This window comes from Apaloderma vittatum, unplaced genomic scaffold (assembly GCF_000703405.1).
Source record: "Apaloderma vittatum isolate BGI_N311 unplaced genomic scaffold, ASM70340v1 scaffold2700, whole genome shotgun sequence".
Lineage (NCBI taxonomy): Eukaryota > Metazoa > Chordata > Aves > Trogoniformes > Trogonidae > Apaloderma > Apaloderma vittatum.
Window position 1 is genome coordinate 40,689 of NW_009693804.1, and position 24,205 is coordinate 64,893.

The window sequence follows — 24,205 nt, forward strand, 5'->3', positions numbered from 1 at the left end:
GTACTGATGTCCATATGTGTTCTCTCTGTCTCAGTTCCCTCTAGAGTCAATGGAGATCTAGTCAATGCCAACATGCAACTGAAGTTGCATGGACCATGCTCAAGAAGACACGAGGGGTGGGATTCAGTTGCCCAAACACAAACATCTAGTGTCAGTTCAGGTGTTGTGAAGCACCTTTCCCGGCCTCTTGCAGGCACTTAGGAAAGGTTCATATGACCCCTAGGGTATATTTGCCATCCCTTGGAGATGTCTCAGACCTTCACAACCTGCTCCAGTTCGCCCTTCTTGAGCAGAAGGACTAGACAAGCTGATTTCCAAAGTCTCTCCCAGCCTAAATGCTGCTCTGGTCTCAAGTGGCAATAGATGACAATACACTGGGCACTTGAATGTTGCTGCTCTGCCGAAATGCCTGTAGGCTCCACCGCCGTTGCAGTGCTGACTCCAGCTCCATTTGAGGATGCTTAGGGGCCTAGCGCCCCATGAGATGCCCTACATCTGCCTGCAACTGGCAGATACAGAATAGCCCTCATAGGAAGCACTCACCCTTTCTGTGGCAGGCTAAGTGGGACACCCTCATCATCTCAGGTACCCCGGATACAAATATTTGAGTGACTGACTTCTCAATGGTCATGTTTTTTTGAATATTATGTAGTTAAGAGTCCAGACGTCAAAGTCTGCCCTTCCAAAATGAATTACTTCCTTGCTATTATATTATGCATCTACTTTGAGTGTGCTACACTTCTGCAATTTACGCTTTTGTCTGTTACATTAACAAGTCCTCAGCTACCCAGAGCTTCCTTGCTGTGCTGGTATTTGATCAAGCCGTGTCTAATCCATTTGAGGGAGTGGGGGGGAACTAAAAAGAGACTGTTACTTTATCTTTTTTTATTATTCAGGGTGGTTTTTTCAGACCTTAATTCATTCCTACAATTCTTACCAAGACAGTGGTTGAGTCTCTGAAACCATACATGGTGGTACACCTCCTCTCCACTCTACTACTTAGTAACTGCAGCATTGCATCGGCCATCACATACCACATTGTATGGGTATTGGCCTGCCCAGTAAATCCTCTCTCTTCCGTCTTTCACCATCACATATCCAGGCTCACATTTTCCTAGCATAAACAGCCTGCATGCAAATCTTGCATTTAAATGTACTCAAATAGATGACGGTTAAATGAGACAAATTTACCACACCTTTATTCCTTGATCTGCTTTCATCCGTTTTCACCAGAAAACAACTTACTTTGATTTGTGTTTGCATTTGTGTTGCAGTCTCTGCCAGCAATAATGGTTGTTTGGGGTTTTTTTTTCCAGTTCGCTGGTAGACACTGATGAGCAAAAGAAGAGAGTGAAAAGCCTTAAAATGTTTTATTTGCATTTTGTGACCAAAAAAACCCCAAACTCCAGACAGATTTCAGTTGCTTTTCATTCCTCTTTGAGTTACATTAAGGGATGCTTCATTAAGTGCTAAAGCTTTGGCAGGTGCCTCTCATGCCAGAGGATGTGGCCTACCTGGATGGACATGCCTTTTGTCACCTGGGTCAGAAAGACACAGATGAGCTGGCAACTGAAAACTGCTCATTTTTGACTGAAGTTACTACCCAAATCCCAAATATATGATACCTTCCCTATTTGTCTGTTCGATGGGAATCAAGCTGTAGCACTGGGGTGCAGGTCATGTCGTTAGGCAAAACCTTGCTTTGAGGCACATTTCCAGCCCTGCAGCCTACTGTCAAGATTCCTTCCTTCCCACCACAGCTGGAAGTGGCCTCTTCTCATCACAGGGCTGATGTACAGACAGATCCTTCACATTTTGTTGAAGCTGCCTTTATTACAGAGCAGCATGTGTCTTGAATTGATAACAAATTAGATTGAAATCTGGGATTTTGGATTAGTTTGTTGCACTTCGCTTCTAATTGCAGACTGCCCAAGAATCAGTAGTGTTGATGGCTCAATAATCTCATTGCCTTGCTGCTCAATATCCAGTTTTTAATTCTACAATATGTACCAATTTGAATGAGAGAGCTAAGCCCAGAAACATCAGAAGGGAATGTAGCAGCAAATTAGCTCCCTCTCCCCTACCTCTCTGTCACTGCTATAACCTCATTTACCCTGGAGCAGTAAGAAATATTAGCTTGCTTTTTTTTCCCTTGGTGGGTATGACAGAGCCACTTGCAACCTATCAAACTGCTCTAATGTACACAGGGATTCCCTCATACAGTTTACTTACAAATACTTGCAAATTCTTTAGTCAACTTGAGTAAGATTTCATCATTTTTCCTTTAAAAATCCTGAGAATTGAGAGCCCTGAACTTGTCAGGGAGGCACATGTTATACCACAGGCTTAGACAGCAAAGGCCAGTGTTAGTGTTACACGCACTGACACCCGCAAGTCTTAATCATGGACCTGAACATTGTCACACTGTGGCTATCTACAACCCTATGATTAGAAAACTATTCCCCTACAAAAAACCCTTTGGCATCCCTTGAGTTTAGCTGAGGGAAAGATGTTGTTTTCTCCTAGGCTGGTCTATTCACCTCTTATGTCTCTTGTGCTTGGAACCTCATGGTATTTGGGCAATGGTATTTTTCTGTATGTGGAGGAGGAAGAGATAGACCTCTTTTGGGGAAATGTCAGGCACAACAGCCCTTTTCCACCCACCTGTTGACTGAAAACCGATGTTTAGAGGGCAGCCAGATGAGTGGAGGGAAGAAGAGAGATTTGGGTGCCTCATCTGGCCTCCCTTCGGTGGCTGAGCAAGAACTGCTCCAGTAGGCTGCAGGCACTTCCCCCAGCCAGCCCCTAGGTCCTCGTTGAGGAGCTTTGTACTCTTCATACACTTTTTTTTTTCAATTCAGAAACATTTTGTAGGCACTTTGTGCAGACAAATTGTATCAGGTATGGGAGCAGCTCACTTTAATGCAACTTTGAGTTGCTCAGGTCTCGTGTGGACAGTCTTGACGCTGAGATCCCCAACGTGAGGTGGACAATAACAGCTCCAGTGTTCAAAGACGAAGTCCAGCTGGCAGCTGATGCACTCTCCTCCAGCCAAGGCAGTACGAATGTGCCCTCTGTGAGACACAACAGGGACAACATCATACAGCAGCAATTCATTTGCTCCTAAGGCAAATGAGTCCACATGGTAAAGGCTTTTGCAAATGGAATTTACTGTTCCAATGCAAATAACTAACTGGCAAACAATAACCACTCCAGTCTGAAAGTCTGGCCAGCAATAGGTTGACATTTGTACTGCAGAGAGTTTACAGATTCCTCACGAGTTGGACAGGAGCTGTGTTTTGCAGCAACAATTGATTTATTACTGTGACAACCAGTCGAAATAGAAGGACCTGCTGGCAGGCAAGGGTGTGATTTGTTCCTCTGCAAACAAGCAAGAGGTGTCCAGCTGGCCAGTGGCCATTCCCAACCAAAGCCCAGGGGAGGATGTAGGTTTTATCTCCTCTCTGCTTGAGTTTTGCCTGCTAAACAGTGAAGGAATTAGAGTTTTTTATATTGTACCAATACACATTTGTATTTAATAACATTTCTACAAAGTGAGTAAGTCAGGGAGATGCAAAAGTCAGGCTGTCTTCTAGATAGTTCACTTCTCAAGCAATGGGGCAACACTTTATCTGTTATTCATGAACAGAAAACCATTCTGATTTATATTGCAGCAGCCCCTGTAGGGACCAATCAAGATCCTATTGAGCTGATGCCTGATTGGTGGCTGTGAGGAGAAAATTTCTGGTGTCTACTTGGATGCAGTTCAGAAACATCCATTTTTTTGCCATGTAAGGTTTAACATGAGCACATTCTGGTCAGCAAAGCACGTAAGCACATGTTTAAAGAAATCTCTCTCCAGCAAAATGTTTCAGAGTGTTTCAGTCCTCTTAGACAGAGGGGAATTCAAACTTGTGCAAAAATGTTCAGCTAAACCAGGCAGTTGGGCTGCTGCACACAGACCTCTTTTGAATGTTCCACATATAAGACAGAGTTTTTTGATGCGCAAAGGTTTTTGGGGGGTGTTTGGCCCACACATCCAAATGAAGTCTTGGGCCCAGTGTGTTTTCTTTCCTAGGCAGGTTCTAAACCTGCCCCAGTGAACTGACACAGCGCAGAAAGTTGCGAATAGTGGGAGTGCACTGGTCATCTGCATGTGTGTCAGGGGTGTGAGCAACATGAAAAATGAATCATTTCCTTTTTCTGAAACAAAGCAATGAAGTGTAATAGACTGAAATTAAGGTATGAAAAATGAGGCAGAATAAAAATCAAAATATGCCAGTGACAAGAGTTGTCCGATTATGGAGTAATCTTGGTGGAACAAGGGAAGAAACCAAAGCAGCATGTAGCATTTCATGGTGGTTCACCTGGTATAGACTAAGACAGAAGGGTTAATTCTTCACCAGCTGACAATGGACAAGCTGAGGTTTCAGGGATATAAGAAGTTAAAACCAATGTTTAACAATGAATGCATCATTCATGAGAATATGGCAAAGAATATTTGTAGCATATCATTTTTGCTGAAAAGACCCTACAAAACCCCCCACAATATTGTACAACAGCTAGCTACAGCTACTTCATGTTCTGGGCATTGTGCAAAATTGCCATATCTTACTATGGTAGTAAGCCTGGAAAACACTTACTTACTTTATAAAGCTGATAACTGTAATGCAGTGGAAACATTGTTTGGGATCAGTGGAATGCATCGTAGTGATAAAGAATTTCCCTGTAACGCTGTTATAGTAATTGAAGCTGCAGTTTGTCTCCTGCACAGCAAAGCAGGCTGAGGCTGCCAGAAGGTTTTCTAAAACTTCCCTTTGTTGTGCTGAGCAATTTGCTGCCTTCGTCCAGTGATTGCTTGCCTGAGTTTCCACCACTTTGTGAGCTCTAACATAGTTTTTGTGAGCTTTAACAGACTGTAATGAGTACAGATAATTTTCATTTTTTAAGACATTTAACTGCTGTGGAGTGTACTAGTTACTTCCTTAGAGAATAGGGAATCACAATGTTTCACGCTTAAACCAAACAAAAACAGCACTAGGATCAGCCTTTGGGTGCCTCGTTTTCACTGAAACCAGCGGAGTGATGCACTGAAAATAACAGCTCTTTTTAGACATATACAACACAGTGTTTGGTCTTCCTTTCCATTTTGAGATTTTATTTTTAAAGAGAGTCCTCGACTTAGATCCCTTTTAAGAGTTCCCTTCCTTTCTGCTTCTATTGTATATCTTTAACTGACCAGGATGATTTAGCAGTACTTGACTCTCAGTGTTAAAAAGATATGCAAGGCTCCCCTTACATGGGAAGACAAAAAGCAGCTTTAAGACACCGGCAGCTTTCTCATCTATATATGAAAGGAACAAGAAAAGAAACAATTAAATGGCATGACTTCTCCTGGAGCACCGAGTCTTTTCTATCATCTTTATTTTCCCCTCAGGGATTTACGTGAGCCTGCCTTGCACATTAGCCTGGCTCACTTGGCTGCATCATTCCCCGCAACGCTCCTAAGGCAGGCAAAGCTCCTACCGAATTTAAGCCTAATATGGTTCATTGCAGGAAGATAAACCCATTTTGGTTTTAGAGGTTTATCTACAGCTGAAGTTAGTAAATTTAATATACGCTGCCCTGAGTTGACTTTCACACTAGTGCTATGTTGCTGCAACTTCTTGGTGAAGTTTGATTTACACCAGGCACTGCAGAACTTATTCCTCACATCACTAAGAACCATCTGTCTCAAAGGGAAAGTGTTTTGTGAAAACTGGTGTGGAAGGAAGTGTTCACATTCATGAACGGACAGTCTAGGAAAAATGCAGTAATATTTGAATGGACAGTGAGCCAGATCCTCAGAAACCTGATTGGGTAGCAAATGTGTTGTCCTAGATGTTTGCCCAGGAGCTGTCCTACCTGTATGAGTAAGAAATCATGAGGTTTGTATGTGGATACGGAACTGATGGCTGTGTTGACAGGGAGGAGGGAGGAAACACTTCTGCCTAGTATAATTCACAGGGGACAACATTCAATATGTTTTAGCACATGTGGTAATGCAGATGTGGCTGGAAGAGGGTTGTTTGGGGTTTTGTGTCTTTCAGTATCATTATCTTTCAGTTCATTATCATCTCTTTACCCTTACTTTTGTGGACATTTGAATGCTCTGTTTAAACAAACACCTGTTTGTCACTCTTTCATCCAGTCTCAGGTGAAAATTTAGGGTAATTATTTGAAAAATCAGTGTAGATTGAGAGAATACCTGAGACAGGAGACAACACGGTCTTTGTTTCTCCTCTTAGGCATTTTTATCAGGCAGATTCAAAGAGTACATTAGGCAAAAAAGAAAGCTGCCTAGGGATTACTGAAACAGCATCACTGTCAGTTTCAGACACAAAAAGGACCTTAGCAATGAGTGCCCTTAGCACAGCCAGGGACAGATGGGCTGTGCTGCACAGTCCTCAGTACCCCCTAGGCTGACAGGAGCTGGCTCTGTCCCCACATGGTCATAATCCCCCCAACAGACCAGAAAGGACATTTCAATTAACCCTGCGTGGCAGGTGCCATACCTGCAGCAAGGGGCAGCTCTCCTGGGTGTGTGGTGGCAGATAATAGCAGTATTCTAGTATATCTCACAATCTTGTTTTATTTTTTTAATGCCTCTAAATCATACAAATATGGCAGACCAGCATTAAAAACCTAGCTGTAGATGGCCGCTTCTGCCTCAGTCTGAAGCTGTCTTCAAAGCCAAGGTGGCTGTGACATGCCAGCCAGAGCGTGGCATGAGTTGACGCGTTACATGCCTGTCACTTCGCTGAGAACAACGCTGTGTGTCACTAACTGCTGCAGCTGTCTCCCACACTTCTAAAAGCAATTTCCACTCTATTAAGTTCTACTCCTTATGGTGTTCAGGCAGCTAGAAACAGGCTTCATTTTACCTACAGTCTTAGTAATCGCCACCAATTTGCCCTTGGGGGAATTATTAAATTAAGGCTATTGAATCAGCTTCTGCTGGCAGCTATTCGATGTCAAACCTGGACTAATCCCAAATTTATAGCTGAAGTTGATGTCAGGAACTAAAAGTTGGTCCCTTCAAATTTTAAGTCTGTATATTGCAAGCTGTATTAAGGATTCAAAGTTTTCTAGAAGTAGCCAGGGCTGGCTGAATAGGGCAGATGTCCTATGGGATAACTTCTTAAGAGGATAGTTTCACTTGTTCACTGTGTTCTGAAATTTCCTGCACAGTGAACTGAGGAGCTTTTGTGTGAGAAAGGATATCAACTAAAATTACAGTAGCTCTGGTTTTCTCTCCATTATTCTGCTCAATGAGTTTTCTATATAAGAGCATATTTTCTTCTCAGAACTCCCAATTTGTTATGGGAAGAGTGACCCATTCCCTTTCTACACCTGGAAGTCCAAAGAAGAGTATTTGGGTATCAGGAGAGATCTAGATTGTTTATGCAGATTATTTTGCACTTGGGACATTTTCAGACTGTTCCATTCCTCATTCCTAATGGAAGGGTATTAGACAGCGGGGACAGGGCTTCCCCAAGAGACAGCTGTGTTACAGATCTTCCCATGTCATTGGGGAAGCTCAGTGCAGTGGCTGATACTATTACTGTGGGTCTGGAGATGCATTCAGTGGGAATGCTTTGCATTCATTAATTTAATTGTAAAGACTCAGCTGAAGTGTCCACAAAAGCGCTCACTAAGAGCCCGACCTGAGGAAGTGGCTGGTGAGTTGGGCAGGTGCAGTCTTTGCCCGTCTCACCCAGAGCGCAGGAATGAGACCTGCATCAAGCAAGCACAGAGAATTTTCCCCTTTGAAAAGGCTTCAGGATTTGTCCTACTTTTGGTCTTGAGGAAGTCCTCTGTCTAAGAACAGGGCACGTCGACTCATCCAGAGTGTTTGGATGATGCCTCTTCCTCTCTTTGAAGTGAATGCACTAACTCTTCCCCTCATCCCCAAGTCTTCCAGTCTCTTAAGTACTTCTTTTTCTTTTTATTTTTTTAGATTAACTTGTAATAAAGGAAAATAAGAACTACTGGGAGATGAAGAGGAACTCACTCCCTAAATCACTCTGTCCTTTAAAGAGCAGAGACTTCCCTGATTTCAAACCCAGTTGTTCACAGCAGTTTCTTGGTCTGTGAGGAGTGTCTCCCCTGGGTCTCCAGAAACCCACTTGCTTTCTACCCTGAGTGTTGCAGCTCTGTAAGACCCTTCCAGTCCTTCCTAGTCCCACCATGTGCTGCAGTCTGCCAGCCTGCCGTGGCCCTCCATTGCTGACCACACCTTCTCTTGCTCCCAGAGGGTTCCCAATACCACAGGCAAGGCAAACGAGCAGGAATCCATTCCGCCCACCCACAGCCTTTTAAGAACATATAACTTACAGCAATGAATCTAAGAAATACCGTCCCTAGTGCAGCAAACCACGTAGGGCCTGGCTCGGATCCAGCCTGGGTTGGAGTGGCACCAAGGTCGTCCCAAAGCTCTTTCCATACTGACACAGCGTAGGCAGGCCCCTATGCTCAAAGGCACAAGTCATTGGAGAAATTAGCCAATAAAATTATTTCTGATAAAAGAGGCTTATTTTTTATTTAATGTCACATGAAATAAATTGAAAAGCACAGCAGTAAGGATTTAGTACTTGCAGTGCTAACCGTATTACTTAGCATTTATATAGTGCTTTCCTCACTCAGGAAAGCACTTTTGCTAACTTAATATATCCTCAGCCACCCTCTGCATATCATGAGGGAAGTCAGGAACATTTAATATCCCCGCTGATAGATATGGCTGGGACTGACTGGCATAGCTCTATTACTTTTCCACTTGTCCCACCCTCAGCATCCCACCCGAGCTGATTTTCGATGGCTGCAACCTGTATTTGTGTCCTGGAAATAGTCAGCAGTGCAAGAGGCAGGGTCCTGCCCCTTGGTGAAAGGCAGCTATGGTCCTGGCTGGGCAACCAGTGAAAGCAGAGCTGAGACTGCTGGCAAACAAGGAAGAGGTCTCAGCAGACAAGAAAAATTGAGAGAGCACGTTTAGAAGCTGAGAGCTGGGAGCTGAGATGCTGAGGGAAGGATGGGATGAAGAGGTGCTTGAGCCACCCGAATGGGCTGCTGGCCTTAGGCAAAAGAGAATTTAAGATAAAAGTTGATGGAAGGATTCTGGTACACAAAGGTTTAGAGGTTGGTTTGAATTATCTTACGTGATGAGGTGTTTAAGGCAGGAGATGGTAATGAGGCTGGGGAAGAGGATGGTAGGTCTGGCATGGGACTGGGGCAGGGCCATACAAGAGTATGTGTCCCTGGAGGTCAGCAATTTGGGGTGTGGGGGGTAGTGCTAGGAAAGCACTTCAGGCTGGGAGAGTCAGGGGTTGATTTCCATGTCAGAAGACCTGCAGAGCAGGCAGCATTCCTGGGGAGCAGCTGTCCACCCCACACAGCTGCCCAGCCCCTACCACACCACTGCTCCCTGCTCCCAGCAGGACAAGGCTCTTCTCATTGGCTGACTGTCCTGACTTAAGCTAAACAGAACCAATTCTGTCTGGTGATTTTGCTTTTCAGCTAACTGACACACACCCCTTTGGTAAACAAGGCACCAGGAGAAAGCCCACATCACATATCTGTGTCCCTCCGGTGCCTGCTCATGTGGAGTGGATGTCACAGCCCCATCACTTGCCCACATCCCAGAAAAAAAGAGTCCCAAGGACCTGTGGGGGGGTCTCTGGCACAGGTCATGGCTCAGGCTGCTGTGTTTCATCTGTGCAGGGGGCTTCTCAGCACAAAACGGAATGAATAGGGACAGCTACTCTAGCCCTTTAATCATCTGGGATCCTACTTTTCCAGTATGTAAATACATCCATACACCAGCTCTCCCCTCCCCTTTTTGCTGGCGTAACTCCTAGTTTCAATGGATTTCTCTGGTAGAGACCAGACCCATATATTGCAGTCATTACGTGAGCCAAATTAATGCTCACATAGATGGCACTTGCTATTGGAAAGGATAATAGCTACTCACTGTTGTTGATTAATATGTTCATTAATGAATAAGCTACCGATTAGTGCCTACTACCTCTGTAAACTTATGTTTACAGAACCATGCAGTTATTGTAAGGGTGGGAAGTGCTTTTTTTAAAAAAGATAGCCTAGTAATACGTTCATTCAGATATTTTTACCATAAACCAGTTGGAGATTAGACTATTTTTACTGAAACTTTCTCTGCACTTACTTTCAAAGAGTTCAAGTTTCTTATTTAGAAGTACTCAACTCCCCTGTAATTCTCTTGCTTTAATAACAAATTAAAAATAAGTTAACTTACAGATTTAAAATTACTTGATTATAAATCCTTCCTGAAAAATCCTTGCTTATATAAATTATTTTGTTGTAATTGAAAGCTAGAACAAATATTTTCTTAATTTGCTCCCTAAAATACATTGATTCTGCTCTACATCTCTGCCCAAAAAAATAGCTTCATGTCCCATGGAAAACCATGAAACCTGTCCAAAAGGTTGATCCCAAATTACATTTTACAGAAATAAAATGATTCATTGACTCTGATATTCTGACACAGTATATGCTCATGCTTTCAGTATCTCTAGGCTTAAACTGCTCGCAATGTTTTGCTGTAAACCTGAATCTGAATGAGAGGTTGCTTTAATTTTCTTAAGGAGCAGTTCTCCTAGCTGCAAAGGCATTGAAGACAGCCTGGAAGACAGAAACTGTGCAATGGTGCTCTTTATTGTCACAGGTACAGAGTTCTGATGTGGCAATGTTGCACATTCAGGTCATCGAACATTTACCGATTAGGAAGGACTTTTCAGTCTCTAAAATGTTTACAAATGGTTTTTGTCGGAACACACTCAATATAAGCAGTCTGATCTCAATGGAGTCCTACTATTTTATTTTGGGTAATAACGGCAAAGTCTTACCAACTGTTGATGGAGATACCATGGGGTTAATTTATATTCATGTTGGAAAAGCAAAGCCGTGCTCCCTCCCAACTCTGACAGATCCCGCGAGTCTTTTCAATAGTTGATTGTCAGATTGTCCCCATCCGTAGCTTAGCGCTGACAGCAGCTCATGGTTTATTTGCAGCTTTGAAGCCTGGTCCTGTAGTGTTTCTCTTCTGACAGGAGGTGAATAAAGGTGTCACTGTGGGAGACTTTCAGCCGGCTGCTATGAAAAAGACCCTCTTTGCCTCCCCTCGCAAAATCCTCTAGTTCACTTTTGGAGGTCGAGGCTTTCCCCTCAGCTGAGTTTAGCTCCATCAACTCCAATTCGTGCTTGGCAGCTGTTTCTAAAACTCTCTGTTTGTTGTAATACCTGACAAAGTTGTTAATGATGGGATGGATGGGAAGGGCGATCGCTATCACCCCGCAAAGAAAACTGATGGCAGCATTCAGTTTTCCTAGTGTCGTTTTAGGGTATATGTCTCCGTATCCAACTGTGGTCATGGTAATGATCGCCCACCAAAACGACTGAGGGATGCTTTTAAATAGAGTTTCGGGGTGACTTTGCTCCATGGTGTAACCCAGGGCAGAAAAGACAAAGATCCCAACAGCTAAGTACATGAGGAGCAGCCCAAGCTCCTTAAAGCTGCGTTTCAGGGCGTACGTTAGAGTCTGGAGCCCTGAGGAGTGCCGTGCAAGCTTGAAAATCCTCGCGATCCTCATGATGCGCAGCGCCTGCACAGCCTGCTGCACGTTGCTCAGCTCCATCAGCTTGGCTCCCAGGTGGGTCAAGGTCAGGCTGACATAGAAAGGAAGTATTGCTAGCACATCGACAATGTTCATGAAAGAGAGGGCAAAGTGGAGTTTGTTGGGAGAGGAGATAAGCCTCAGCACATACTCCATGGTAAACCAGCCTATACAGGCTGTCTCTATGCTGTCCAGGGTCGGGTGCTCCATACGGTTCCCCTCCGCATCTATGACCTGCAAGTCTGGGATGGTCCCCACACACATCACGACAGAAGAGATCAAAATAAAGAGAAAGGACAGAACGGCGATCACTCGAGCTGGGTAGGATGATTCTGGCTTCTCCAGAAACTTCCAGATGTATTTTTGGCACCTTTTCCAGCGACTTTCTGAGGCATCTACTCCCAAGTCATCCAGAATCAGTTGCACCCTTCGGGCTATTTCTTCCAGTTCCTCCTTTTTTTCACTTAGATGAGTTTTGCAACAGTCATCCAAAAATTTCAGATCCACTTTCCAAAATTCCATCTCGTTCTTGAAACATATGGGGCATATTCCTTTCTTCATGTGAATTTCCCCAAAGTAGTACACGTCAATAATGCATTTGAAAGCATCTGGATCTCGGTCAAAGTAAAACTCTCTTTTTCCAGGATCATAGTCATCACAGAGAGAGAATATGCTATCGTATCCCCCCGATAAACAGTTGATCAGCTCTGCCAGCCGTGTTTCTGGGTATTGATTCAGGTTATCTCCATAGAACACCTGCCTTACCCCACCGACATTGACTACAATCTCTGCTTCTTCATTTTTTTCTGTTCCGTCCATGTCCACATCTGGAAACTGACAGTCACCTGCCATTTTAATGGTATTGGATTTTATTTGATTTTTAGCCTGTTGTTTGGTTTCAAACCTTGCGGCTTTAATTTCTCATGAAAGCAAATCAGCTCTGAGCCAGCTCTGTCACAAACGTTACAAAGCTGACCCAGAGTCCTGGTGGGAAAGGTTATAGAAATAAACCTGCAGTCAGGAAAGCCTCGTGAGGTATGCAACAAGCTGCGGGGAAAAGACAAGCAGGCTGCCGTGCCTGCAAGCAGGATTTTAAAAAGCTCCAGCAGATTTGAAAGAGAAGAAACCATTTAATAAACTCACCCCTCTGTTCAGTGCTCGAGAGTCTTTTCAGGTCCCATTCTCTCTCTAAAAGTGATATGTGTTCACAGGTTGGAAGTCACGGCAGAGAAATAAATCCTGTGCTCTGATTAACGCAACGTGCAGTGAGTGACAGTTCTCAGAGAGACAATCGGCAGGGTGAGCCCACAGAAAACTGTTGCGGTTTCTCTCTTCGATTCCACAGATCTCCCTAGAAAGCTGCTTTGGAATTTTGTTTCTCTTTCCGTTTCTCTTTTTACTTTAAGGTCTTCCAGAGTTTGCCTGCTGACTCTTGCACACAGTGGGTCGGTGCAAGCGTGCACAGGAGAAACTTGTGCTTGTTTTCCCTTTGCTGTTTCCCAACACAATAGGGAGCCCAGGCTGCGAGGAGTCCTTTCCGAACTCTACCCTCTTCTGGTGAAACCCAGCAAAGCATCAGCTACACAGAAAACAGCTCAGCTATTTATACATGCCTGCCTAGCTGTAAAATAATGCATTTCTGTACCACCATGGGCTTTAACCACTTTTTAAAAACATTTTTTTTAATCAAATACAAAACATTATCTCCTATAAAGTCATTCAGAGCTGTGGAAAGACACTCAAATATTTTCTTCTGATGGCAGAAGCCAGAGGAAAAAATAGTGTTCTGAGATAAATTTGCGGCATAAATCTTGCTCTCAGCAGCACTCGAGCAAGTTTAGAATAATTCTCTGACTGGACATTGAGTTACTGAATATTTGTACTGGTGTAACTGAGAACGAAGCAGAGACCATGGAATTTTCATTCCAGCTGCAGGGCACAACTTTCCTTGCACTCGGTGTCCGTTTCCCAGAGCTCTGCGTCCTCAGTTTTAGCCATGTTTTCTTGGTCCATGATCAACTGACACTGATGATAGTTTGAGAAATTTATGCGTGTGATGATTTCTTGGTGAATTCTATTTACCAGCAGTAGTGTTTTGTACTACATCCAGTAGAATAAAGCAACAAGCAGTTCCTTTTAACTTTTTTTCTCCAGGTTCCAGGATTTGATGGACTTTCGTTCCCTGGACCCTTACATGCAGGAAGACTTGTCACTGTGCTCTTAAATTCTTAAAACTGACTATACAGTTCATTTTTAGTGTGTCCTGAGGGCTCTGATCCAGCAAAACCCACAGTTAATAACTGTTTCTGGCCACACTGCAATGATCTTCACCTGCAGATTTTGACCTTTTCCAATTTACTGGCTTCTGAGAGGCTTCTAAGTGGAGGGGAATAGAGAGGGGGAAATTGAACTGCTAGTTTACATCTCTAGGCTTATGTCCATCCTTGGAGAAAGGCAAGAGCTGTGGTGTGCTCACTGTGCTCATGCTTGTGTCACCAAGCAAGAGGGACCCTGGTGTGAACATGGTGCTCTGTTTCCACTCCCTTGCCAGAAGATTAGGGGGAATTAGTAGGAGGTCATGAAGCCAACCACACCTTGACATGGAGTATGCACATAGCCTCATACAGCTCATGCACCTCATGCACCTCATACAGCTCATGCACCTCATGCACCTCATACACCTCATACACCTCTTGGTGGTAGCTCATGACGCTTGGGGGTACACAAGCTGTGAGTTCAAGCCACTGATCCAGCCCCTCGCAGACCTTCTGACAACCTTCCTTGTCCCTGAGCTCTCGCATGATCAAGGAGTGTGAAAATAGGAGAAGAAAGAGGAGAGTTCATAACAGAGGAAGATATGCAAGAAACCTACAAAACAGAGGAACCTACAAAACAGAGAAATCCTTTCTCTTTATCTGTCACACACACCCATGCACAAGTTTATAATGTAAAACTGAGGCAAGGGAAGTGGGTTCGAGCTGCTCAGTTATAGTCACCCACTTAATGTAATACCCAGTCTCAAAGGGAGGAATAAGCCATGCATGAACCACAGCTCCATAATCTTCTTCAAATGCCTGGGTTGTGTCACTCATATCCTTGCTGCAGAATAGTATGAAAGGCAAGGAACAATAACTGCAGGGGCTGGTCACCTTGTGTAAGTGACAGTCCAAGCAAAAGGGCAATATCTATTAATCTACACCTGAGTCACACTGTTAATGTCTGGAGGCCAGTGTCACCTTCCTGTGTTCCTGAGGGTAGAATACAGTGTGGGTGTAATACAAGAAGTCCTTTGAATTTTTTTCCAGGCAAATATAAGCATACTGAGACCCACCAGCTTCTTGGGACAAAAGAAATACCTTGGAGATCTGGAACAAAACTAGGTTTTTTGGGTTCAGCAATAAATATTTATCCACCTGGGACTTCCTTGCCCACTAACAGGAATGGTTTACTTTGATTTTAGCACAATAAATTTTGAGATGCCAATAGCAGTGACATGCTTGCACAGGGGAAAATGTAGATGGCATTAGCATCAGTTCTTGCAAAACAAAATTGAGATCTGGGAAAGTTAGACTGAAAAGGTTTTCAGGCAGCATCAGCATCAGGAAATGGATTCTTTAGGTTTAAATCCTCAGATTTAACCATCTCAGACATTTGCTTTCTTTGATCAATGATTTATTCCAGTGACCCTTTGGCTTTTCTCCAAGTAATGATAAGAAATCAATGTACGGTCCAGCATGACCAACACAGAAAGCACCACCTTCATTTCCAAAAAGGCTTTTCTTCCCCGCCCCGTAATTTTACAGAACAAACACCTACAAAATAGGCACACGGGATTAGTACATACATTGTTCAGTTTGAAAGGTGAAATCAGCTCCTCTCAAATGATAAATCTCAGCACATTCTTGAAAGGTTGGGAAGAAACTATTTTTGAAATGCCAGATCAGTCCTTATAAAGACTTTACTTAGTGCTAAAATTCTTGTGCTTTATTCTCCCTCGTCTTGCACCTTTTCAGAGTTCTTTACACCTGTCAGTGTGACTGTCAAATCTTAGAGATCTGGTAGCATTTTAAATCCACTTGAACAAATGTAAATGATCCAACGAAGGGTCAGGGAGAATCATAATGAATTAAAACCTTGAGTTTGTAGCTCAAAAGGGTGAGACAGGCTTACTTGACAAATGTTTTTTATCAGACAAACCCCAGAGCAGCTAGCAACAGGAGTAGAATGAATAATTTGCAGCAAATAATTAATTTCACTACTTTAATTCAATTTTCATCCATGAAAAGGGAGCCTCGCTAATCTAAAAATTTCCGTAGATAATTGTTACCCTGTAACTCAGTTATGAGTAGCTTGCTGCATTTATTAGGGCTTCTAAAGTCAAGTTCTGTTGGTTTGTCTGGACCAAGTCAAGCCATGCTGCCCATATGCTGGAAGCGACACATGCCAGCAATTGAACTCCTACAGACCGAATAAGAAACAGGGAGAGGTTTTCTTTTTGTATCGGTGCTTTGGCTCAGAGAACAACACAGGGATTTCAGCTGACAGATGTGTTAAGTTTTGGCTGGCTCCTTCAGGGAGGAGGAGGAAGCTTGGCTGGACCTCAAGTCCTGCAGCCTGAGGGAAGGGGTCCTGGGATGCTGGGCAGCCACTCACCAAGGACAGCCCCAGGCCTAGCAGGGATGCCTGGGATCTCCCAGTGCGGCTTGGACTCCCACGGGTCTTGGTCTACAAGGCTTAGATGGAGTTTGAATATGGGTCCTGAGTGTCACCAGGCCCACACAAGCAATGCAGGAAGCACAGAGCACCCGCAGCCCAGCACCTGGGAACCTGCAGCGACAACAGTGCTTGGAGGATGCTGGAGCTGCAGGTCTGGCTCCCTCATTTGTCACTTTTTGGGAGAGGATCTTCACCACTGGGCCACTTTGTGCCAGTCTGGGTGAAGAGATTGCTCCTCCTGAGCTGTGATCTGGCTCATACTGTACTCTGAAGCCCAGGCAGCATCTCTGCCCTTCTGGCTGATGCATCCAGCTGCTTCCCACAGAGCTGTGGGCTGTAGTGGTGCATGACGGGGCCTGAATGGATGAGGACCCAACCCCAGGGAGATAAGATCAGGCCCCATGTGCAGAGAGGTGTTTACTGCAGGGGCAGGAGTCAGGTATCCTCCCTGCAAGCAGGCTGCGGTGTAGTGAGCTCCCTGCACTGAGCACAGCCCTGCATTCAGCGCCTGGGACCATGGTGGCACCTTTGACCCCTCTCTCCTCCTGGACTCTTCAAAGTGTTTAGTGCTGTGTCTACACGTTTAAGATCAAGAAAGCTTAGAGACCTGGCTATGTCCAAGCAAGAAACAGTTAGAGTGTGTCTGGCACGGATCCAACCCACGCTGACCAGTTAATGTGGACATTTCCCAGCCCAGACACAGTCATCAGAGACTATTCCCAAAAGCAGTTTGCAGGCAGCCACCTGTACTGGAGGCTGAAAGGACTTCCTAGACTATACGGAGAGCAGCTGCCAGTTGGCCTCAGTGCCCAGAAACATCCCTGGGCATGTGTAAAACTGGTCTAGGCCATACTGAGTTGTGCTGAGTCACCTGCTGCTGCCACTGGGCACCTGCTCTTTAGGTGCTATGATTTCTGTGTTGGACACTGTTGTGTGGCCCTCAGAGGCTTGGAGGGATTGTGCTCCCTACTCTTTATAACCCACTCACACACTTCTACTATGTCCTATGTGGTTTTTCAGTGACACTCAGGAATGGAACTGTGATGGAGCCAGCAAGATATCTCAGCATCTAGTATGCAACTTATTTTCAGCTAGAGGCAGACTAAGGAGAGTCAATCAAGACAAGAACATGTGATGAAAACGTACTGTACAAAAGTCAATCAGAGACCTAAAGGAAGATGAGGAATGGAAATAGTTTATTCCTCCTCCTTTCCTCAGGGTATTGTGAGAATAAAGCTTGCTGCCAGCTGCATGAGGACTGCTTCAGCATCTAGTAACACAAGGCTCTGTGTGGAGGAAACACCGTATAATTACTTCATGCCAATCACAAGAAATGAGAGGCAGATAATCTGGAAAAGAGAGAGGCAACGAATGATGTAATTGTGGGCTTCAGAAAGAGCCAGTCATCAAGAGCAGCTACTCTGGTTACCACAGCCAGCCTCAGTCAGAGGAGCAGGAAGGATTTTTCTCTAAGAATCTTTCAGGGTTTTCAAGTCTAAGGCATCTTCTAGTGTCTTCTAGTTAGTCAGACAGTGTCACAGTCTCACTGGAAGACCCAGCACGATCTCTTTGGCAAATTAATCCAGCTACTGCAATATGCTCTTTTATCCTTCGTAGCTCGATATTGTGAACCCGTTTTCAAATCATACCTTCTTTTATCCTTAGAACTTGCTCTGCAGTAAAGACAGCTGTTTTGACGCTCTGCAAGAGAAGATGAGATTGTGTTCCCATGGTCACTCACTGTAGTTCCCAGCACGAGTGTGGAGCCGCCACCGTGGCACCAGCACCAACCCCTCTACATCCCCAGTGCTTCCAAAGGGCACCAGTGCATGACTTGCTCTCATGGGCTGTAGCACCAGGATGTGCAGAGAGGTGGGTTGCAGGCTCTCACTGTCAACAGGAAACCTTTCTGATACGCCTGGTCTTTCAAATCCCTTGATGTGGGAAAATAAGTGTCTCTCATGTGCAAAGTGAATGAAATTCTACATGTTTTAATACATCTCCAAGTTTTCTATGATGTTTTCTCAATACATTAGATGTCCTTCACATTGATATGTCAAAAGCAAGAAGTTATGAAATGTGTGAACTGAGATGGATATCTCAGTTCCAGATAACGTCACCTTGCAAATCTGGTTTCATGTGTCTCCATTTCCAGCATATCTATGTATTTCTTCTCAACTATTACTTCAGATCAAAGGAGTCTTTTCCCAGTCCTTTCTCCTAGTTACTTTGATTCTTTTTTTCGAGTTCAAAATTTATACATACTCAATTTATTTTAGCAGATATTTTAATTAATTTCTTATTAAGAGACTGGTAATAGCTTGCTGTAAATTTTAATTGGCTTTGCTTTCAGTTTGACATTAATGAGTCTATTTTTCCATACAATTTAAGCTGCCTTAAGTGACCACTCAGGGGACCAGCCAGATCTCTGATTTAATGTAAATGGCTTTAAATAAGTATGAAGAAGCCTTCACTGCCAGCAGCTAAGAGCTGGATTCAAAATAAGCATATCAGTGAGACATGAACAGGATGGTAGCTGGAGATACTGTAAAGGTTTTAAGGATCTTGTCTTGTTTACCAGGGTCCCTGTGTTTTGAGGAAGGAGTGGAAGGCTGCTCCCTGCTCTTAAACACTGTCTGAAAAAGCTTTCCGTTAATATTTCTCACATTGAATGAAAAACTAGGTGACAAAACTTCTTAGAGACGCAGAGACAATGACTTAAAAAATAAGGACGGCACAGCTAAGATTTTGCTGGCATTGCGCATGGCAATGGCCCAAAAAAATAGCACACGCACATGTAATTAGGGTCTGTATTATAATGATACCACAAGGTGGTCAAATGCAGTTTCCATGGGTTACTCAGCTCTGTCGTTCCTCAGCTGTTGAGTGTCTGCCTCTGCAATCCCACCACTGGCATTTATGCTGACTTGTCATACATAATTCCTCTCAGGTCCCCTGTCCCATTGGTGCTGCTGGGCTGGTGCAAGAGGGCTCTTGTTGCTGGCACTGGTGAAGTGGCTGGGCTGGCCTCCCCAAAGTTGAACATCCCCATCGCTACTGAATGTATCATTACCAATAATTGACTCAAAGGAAAGACCAAGATCGTGCCAGCAGGGAAGGAGGTTTGCTAAGTTTCAGCAGCCAAGACATGAAGCCAGTTTGTAAGCTTGCCTGGGGAGACTTTTAATGTGATTTAATGTGTTTTCTTTAAAAAAGAATCCAACACTGCAGCCCTCTACTTTGCTTGGAGTTGGAATCGTGATTAATAATACTCTATACAAGCTATTGTTCATAATTCTTTGAAAGGAGAGCATGTATAGCAGTTTAATGTGTACCATTTCACAACAGAAGTGATTTTTGTAAGTAATGGTAATAGTTTTATTGTTGGCAATCAAACTAAGGACTATAATCAAAACACACCCAGTAAACATGGTCAAAAGCACTCCTATACATATGCTCAGAGAAGAGGAAACAAATACTGAATATTTTCTAGTGCGAAAAAGCTGTAAAGGAAACCAGTTAGAAAAACAACATAGAAAATATTTAATCATTGTGCTGAAAGTGTAACAAAAAATAAAATTCTTCCAGTGATCCTAGAAAACCTTGCAACTCTAAGAAAAATACAGGCTTCAGCTGAGCCTACAATTCTCACAGTGTAGTTATAATTTTCCTTTTTTCAATGAGTGGTACGGGACAATGGAGAGGAAGTAGTAGGACAGTAGTTCCTACCTTCACACATATCCACGCTGTACCCATGGAGGAGTCCTGTGGACATTTGACTTCATTAAACCCTGCAGGACTGAGGGATGTGGTGTGATGCCCTGCAGCACCTCACTGCCACCAGCCTCCCGCAGCCTGTGGGCTCCCCAGGCTTTCTCCCATCATCTCCTGCAGAGAGGTTATGGTTGAAGTCCTACCTGTGGCCAGGAAGCGATGGGAGGAGGTGGTGGTCCTTGGTCAGCATCCTGCTTGCACAGTTAGCATTAAGTGGAAGCATTAAAGCATGCAGATTTGGGTTGATGAAAGTTATTTTTTAACATCAAACCTTTGCACTATAAATCAGCAAAGATCATGGTTCACCTTTCTGCTTCAAGAAGCAATGAGGACCACGTTCTTACTCTCGCTGTCTTTGAAAAAGTAGTCCAAACCTCTTGTGACCCTACCTTGAAAAACTGATTTCAGCTGCTCCTTTTTTTCCTGTGTTCTTTATGTTTGCTTAGCAAAAATTATTGCTGAATTCAAGTGGAATTTACAAAGAGTTTTAAGTCAATAAAAACTACTTTTTTTCTGGAGGACAAATGATGTGTCAGAAATAATTCCCTGGCCTTACTCTGGATCTGTTGTCTAATACTAGGCACGTTGTTTATCTTGTTGCTACTTTTCTTAAGCTGTCTGGCAACACATCATATTTCTTAATAGCTTACAAATGAGAAAAAAAAGCTTTTTTAATTTGGCAAACAGATTACAAACAAGATTTTACATTATTTGAATGGCTCTAAAGCCAACCCACATGTTTCTAAGTGATTTGTCTAGACAATGGGTGAGTCAAGTCTTTTATCCATTCTGTTTTGTACAATAATCGGTTCTGCTCAGCTAAGATTCCATTTTACTTTACTAAATTGAATGCCTTTCATTACTATGTGCTGCTTAATTTAACACTGTATTGACATTTTGCATACTAATCCACTTTGCTCAGTGTAGAATCATAAGCCCGTTCAAACAATGCGTACAACACAGATTCATGGTACGTACTAGTAGTGTCCTCAAAGATGAGATTATAGAGTCCAAGATACCCTGTTCAGGAAAAAAAAAAGCTAAGAAGATAAAAGGAAGTTCAGTGATGAATGGGAAAGGCTGCTGCTGAGACCTTCTTTTATCAACCATTCTGTGGTATTTTCAATTGTTCTGTCCTGATGAGTAACGAGGGCTTCGCTGCTTTTGCTAAGCTTCAGTGCAAATCGCTGCTGTGATTAACAGAGGTTAATCTCAGGACAGACAAGGGCACCTGGTTCCGGCCAAAGGGGGATTTCAACCATCCACTGTAGTTAGAGGGACTTCTCTTGGGTGACTTAGAGAAAGGAGCCACTGCCTGTGCCAGCAATGAGGTTAAACCCCACTTAATGGAAGACATCTTCCCCCTGCTTTAGACCCGGTTTTAACTGCTTAATCCTCTCTTATATTTTCTTCATGCTTCTGTGCACATTCAGTGAGACTACGCCATAGCAGAACCATCAGAAAGAGGAACCACTCCCTGGTCAGGATATCCAGTCACATTTTGCCACAAATCACTGGGATGCATGCCACAAACCAGCATAAAAACTATCCATCCCAACAGAAAGTTTGCAATAGCAGTAAACATCGGAGTAGAAACCATGGTGCCTCCTGCTCTTCAAATGTAAAATTCCATCCCAATCATGCTAAATGCTCCAGTATTTAGCTCATCTTATGAAAAATAGATAGTCTTATAAAAAATAGCTCAAATCTCTGAGCCATTTCTCTGGATTTCCTTCAGTCTGGAGTGAGCATGGATACTATCATGCATTTGAAGTCAGGTGCTAGTTGCAAACATCCCCATAAGCATGACCAGAATACATAATTACCAGTTCTGATGCATCCAAATGGTAGGGGAATTAATTACCTATATTTGGAAATGGGTGTTGTAGCTTGTGGATGGGGTTTTAAAAGCAGTTGGCAACGTCTCAGCATAAGGGGTTTACCTTTTGCTGATTTGAGATACAGTAACATTAGCACCATGAATATTCTAAATAATCTGTCAATACATGGCTAGATCCTTCCTTCACATTGGTCTTAAACTGGAAAGCAAAATCAGGTACTGCATGTTTTATACATTTTGCAGTAAATTCCTGATATATACACATAAAGAAACGAATGATTGCACCATGCATCTGGGGAACTACGACCCTACTCCCCAGCTTCACGGTCTTGAGATTTCTGTTTCAGAGCTTGTGACAAATCATTTACTAACCAACCATTTACTGTTTGTTCTTCACATACCTCTTGAAGTCTACTTCTTCCTTGAAAGGATTGATTAATATTAATTAATTTTAACTAGGCTTCTACAGAATAGAGAATATTTTCTAGGAATTTCTGAAATCCTGACATTTTGTTGAGGAGGAGGAAGAGAAAAATAAGCTGTATTTTAAAATTTGCCTTGCAATAGCATGTCAAACAAATCTAAATGTAGGACATCCAAATCTTTAGTTTAGCAATACTGAAATTTTACATTGTGAAAATGTTTATATACTGAATGTTTCATTCTAATACTGTGTTATAAATACAATGCCGTTAGTGCAATACAAAGTCAAAATAAAGAGAACTGAAATCACAAACCCCAATTAAATATTTTAGCCACAGATATATATATATATATAAAAGCAGTTTCTTTCTACATGAGGATATATCTCAATTAATTCTTTTTATTACAAATTTTGGCAACTTGCAATTGAACCGAATGGCATTTATATGACATCAATCTCTTCTGTCAAAAAAAAAATTATTGATTCTATTTCCAGTGTGCAACGCCAGTAATTCTAACACTCATGAGATTCCTCACATTGCTTTGGCAGACTCCTTCTTAGAAATTATAAAGGACAGATGGGATTTGTGAGAGAAAAGGGTACTTTCTATACATACAGCCCAAGGGCAAGAGAAAAAATCAACATCTTCTGCATGGATGTTTACTAGTTGTTGCCTTTGTTTTCTTTGTAACCCCTCTCATCTTATTAAGCCTGAATCCTCTTCAATTTCTCTCCATGCGTACATTTTTCAAAAGGAAAGAATGTCCTTAATAAAACCTTTAGCAAGCCCAAGGGTGTAATGAAAGTGCTCTTCACATTAATCAAACAGTAACAAAGCCAATCCATCCACTGTGCACAGACTCAGATCTCAAAAGCAGATGAAAGTCTGTAAAACACCAACGACAATAGTTTATTCTATGTCAGTATATTAATGCAATATAAATTACAGCTAAGGTCTAGTCCAACCATAAGTTTCTAGCTGCAGCACTGCAATATCAATGCCTAATATTTACAGTATGCAAATGATAAGATTGTAAGCCCAGAACAAAAACTGAGATTCCTAACACACGACAAATCTCTGTATGTTAAAACACCTTGTACATCAATTTATTTTTTATGTGAACAACTGAATTTCATCTTCTGAAAAGTGATTTCTGCTGCAACACCATAGCAGAATGGTCCACCAGTCCTGCATCACAGTTTAATAATGCGGCTTGGAGCGTACTTAAAAGTCCATCTGCATTTGTTTCTCAATGTGCACTTTGACTATTAACAATGGGAATATTGCTGTTAATTCCTCCTTTTTTTTTTTTCTTTTCAAAATTGGTCTGTGAAGAAGTTGGCACTTGCTGGGTTTTGGATGAAAATCTAACACTCCATCAAAATGGGTGATTTCTGACAAACTTGTAAAACAGCTTGCACATATACAGTTGTTGCACACACATAGTGGAAAATTTAGTTCTTTAAATGAGTCACTATTTAAGTTAACAACAACCCTGCTGTATTGCACAAGAATCCTGTATCAGGTTACTCATTGATGGGAGAAAGTGATTTTTAAAAGATAGCAAAGCTTCCAAATAAGCATTTAAATATGCAAGTAAACATTCTATAGACTGTAAGTACAGAATATATGTCCAGACAGTGATTCACTTTGACTTGCTGCATATTTCAACCAACCAAGAAAGTGATAACACGTTCTATGATTCTCTTGTCTGTTTATCACAAACTCATTACAAAGATTTATCATAGAATCATAGAATGGCCTAG

At 42.8% G+C, this 24,205-nt stretch overlaps 1 protein-coding gene across 1 annotated transcript; it reads right to left on the bottom strand.

Moving 5' to 3' along the window:
- Positions 1–10,700: 10,700 nt before the first annotated feature.
- KCNF1 (potassium voltage-gated channel, subfamily F, member 1) lies at positions 10,701–12,536 on the bottom strand. The gene has a single exon (XM_009864917.1). It carries the CDS (start codon positions 12,534–12,536, stop codon positions 11,073–11,075), a length of 1,464 nt encoding a protein of 487 aa, XP_009863219.1. The 3' UTR covers positions 10,701–11,072.
- Positions 12,537–24,205: the final 11,669 nt, after the last annotated feature.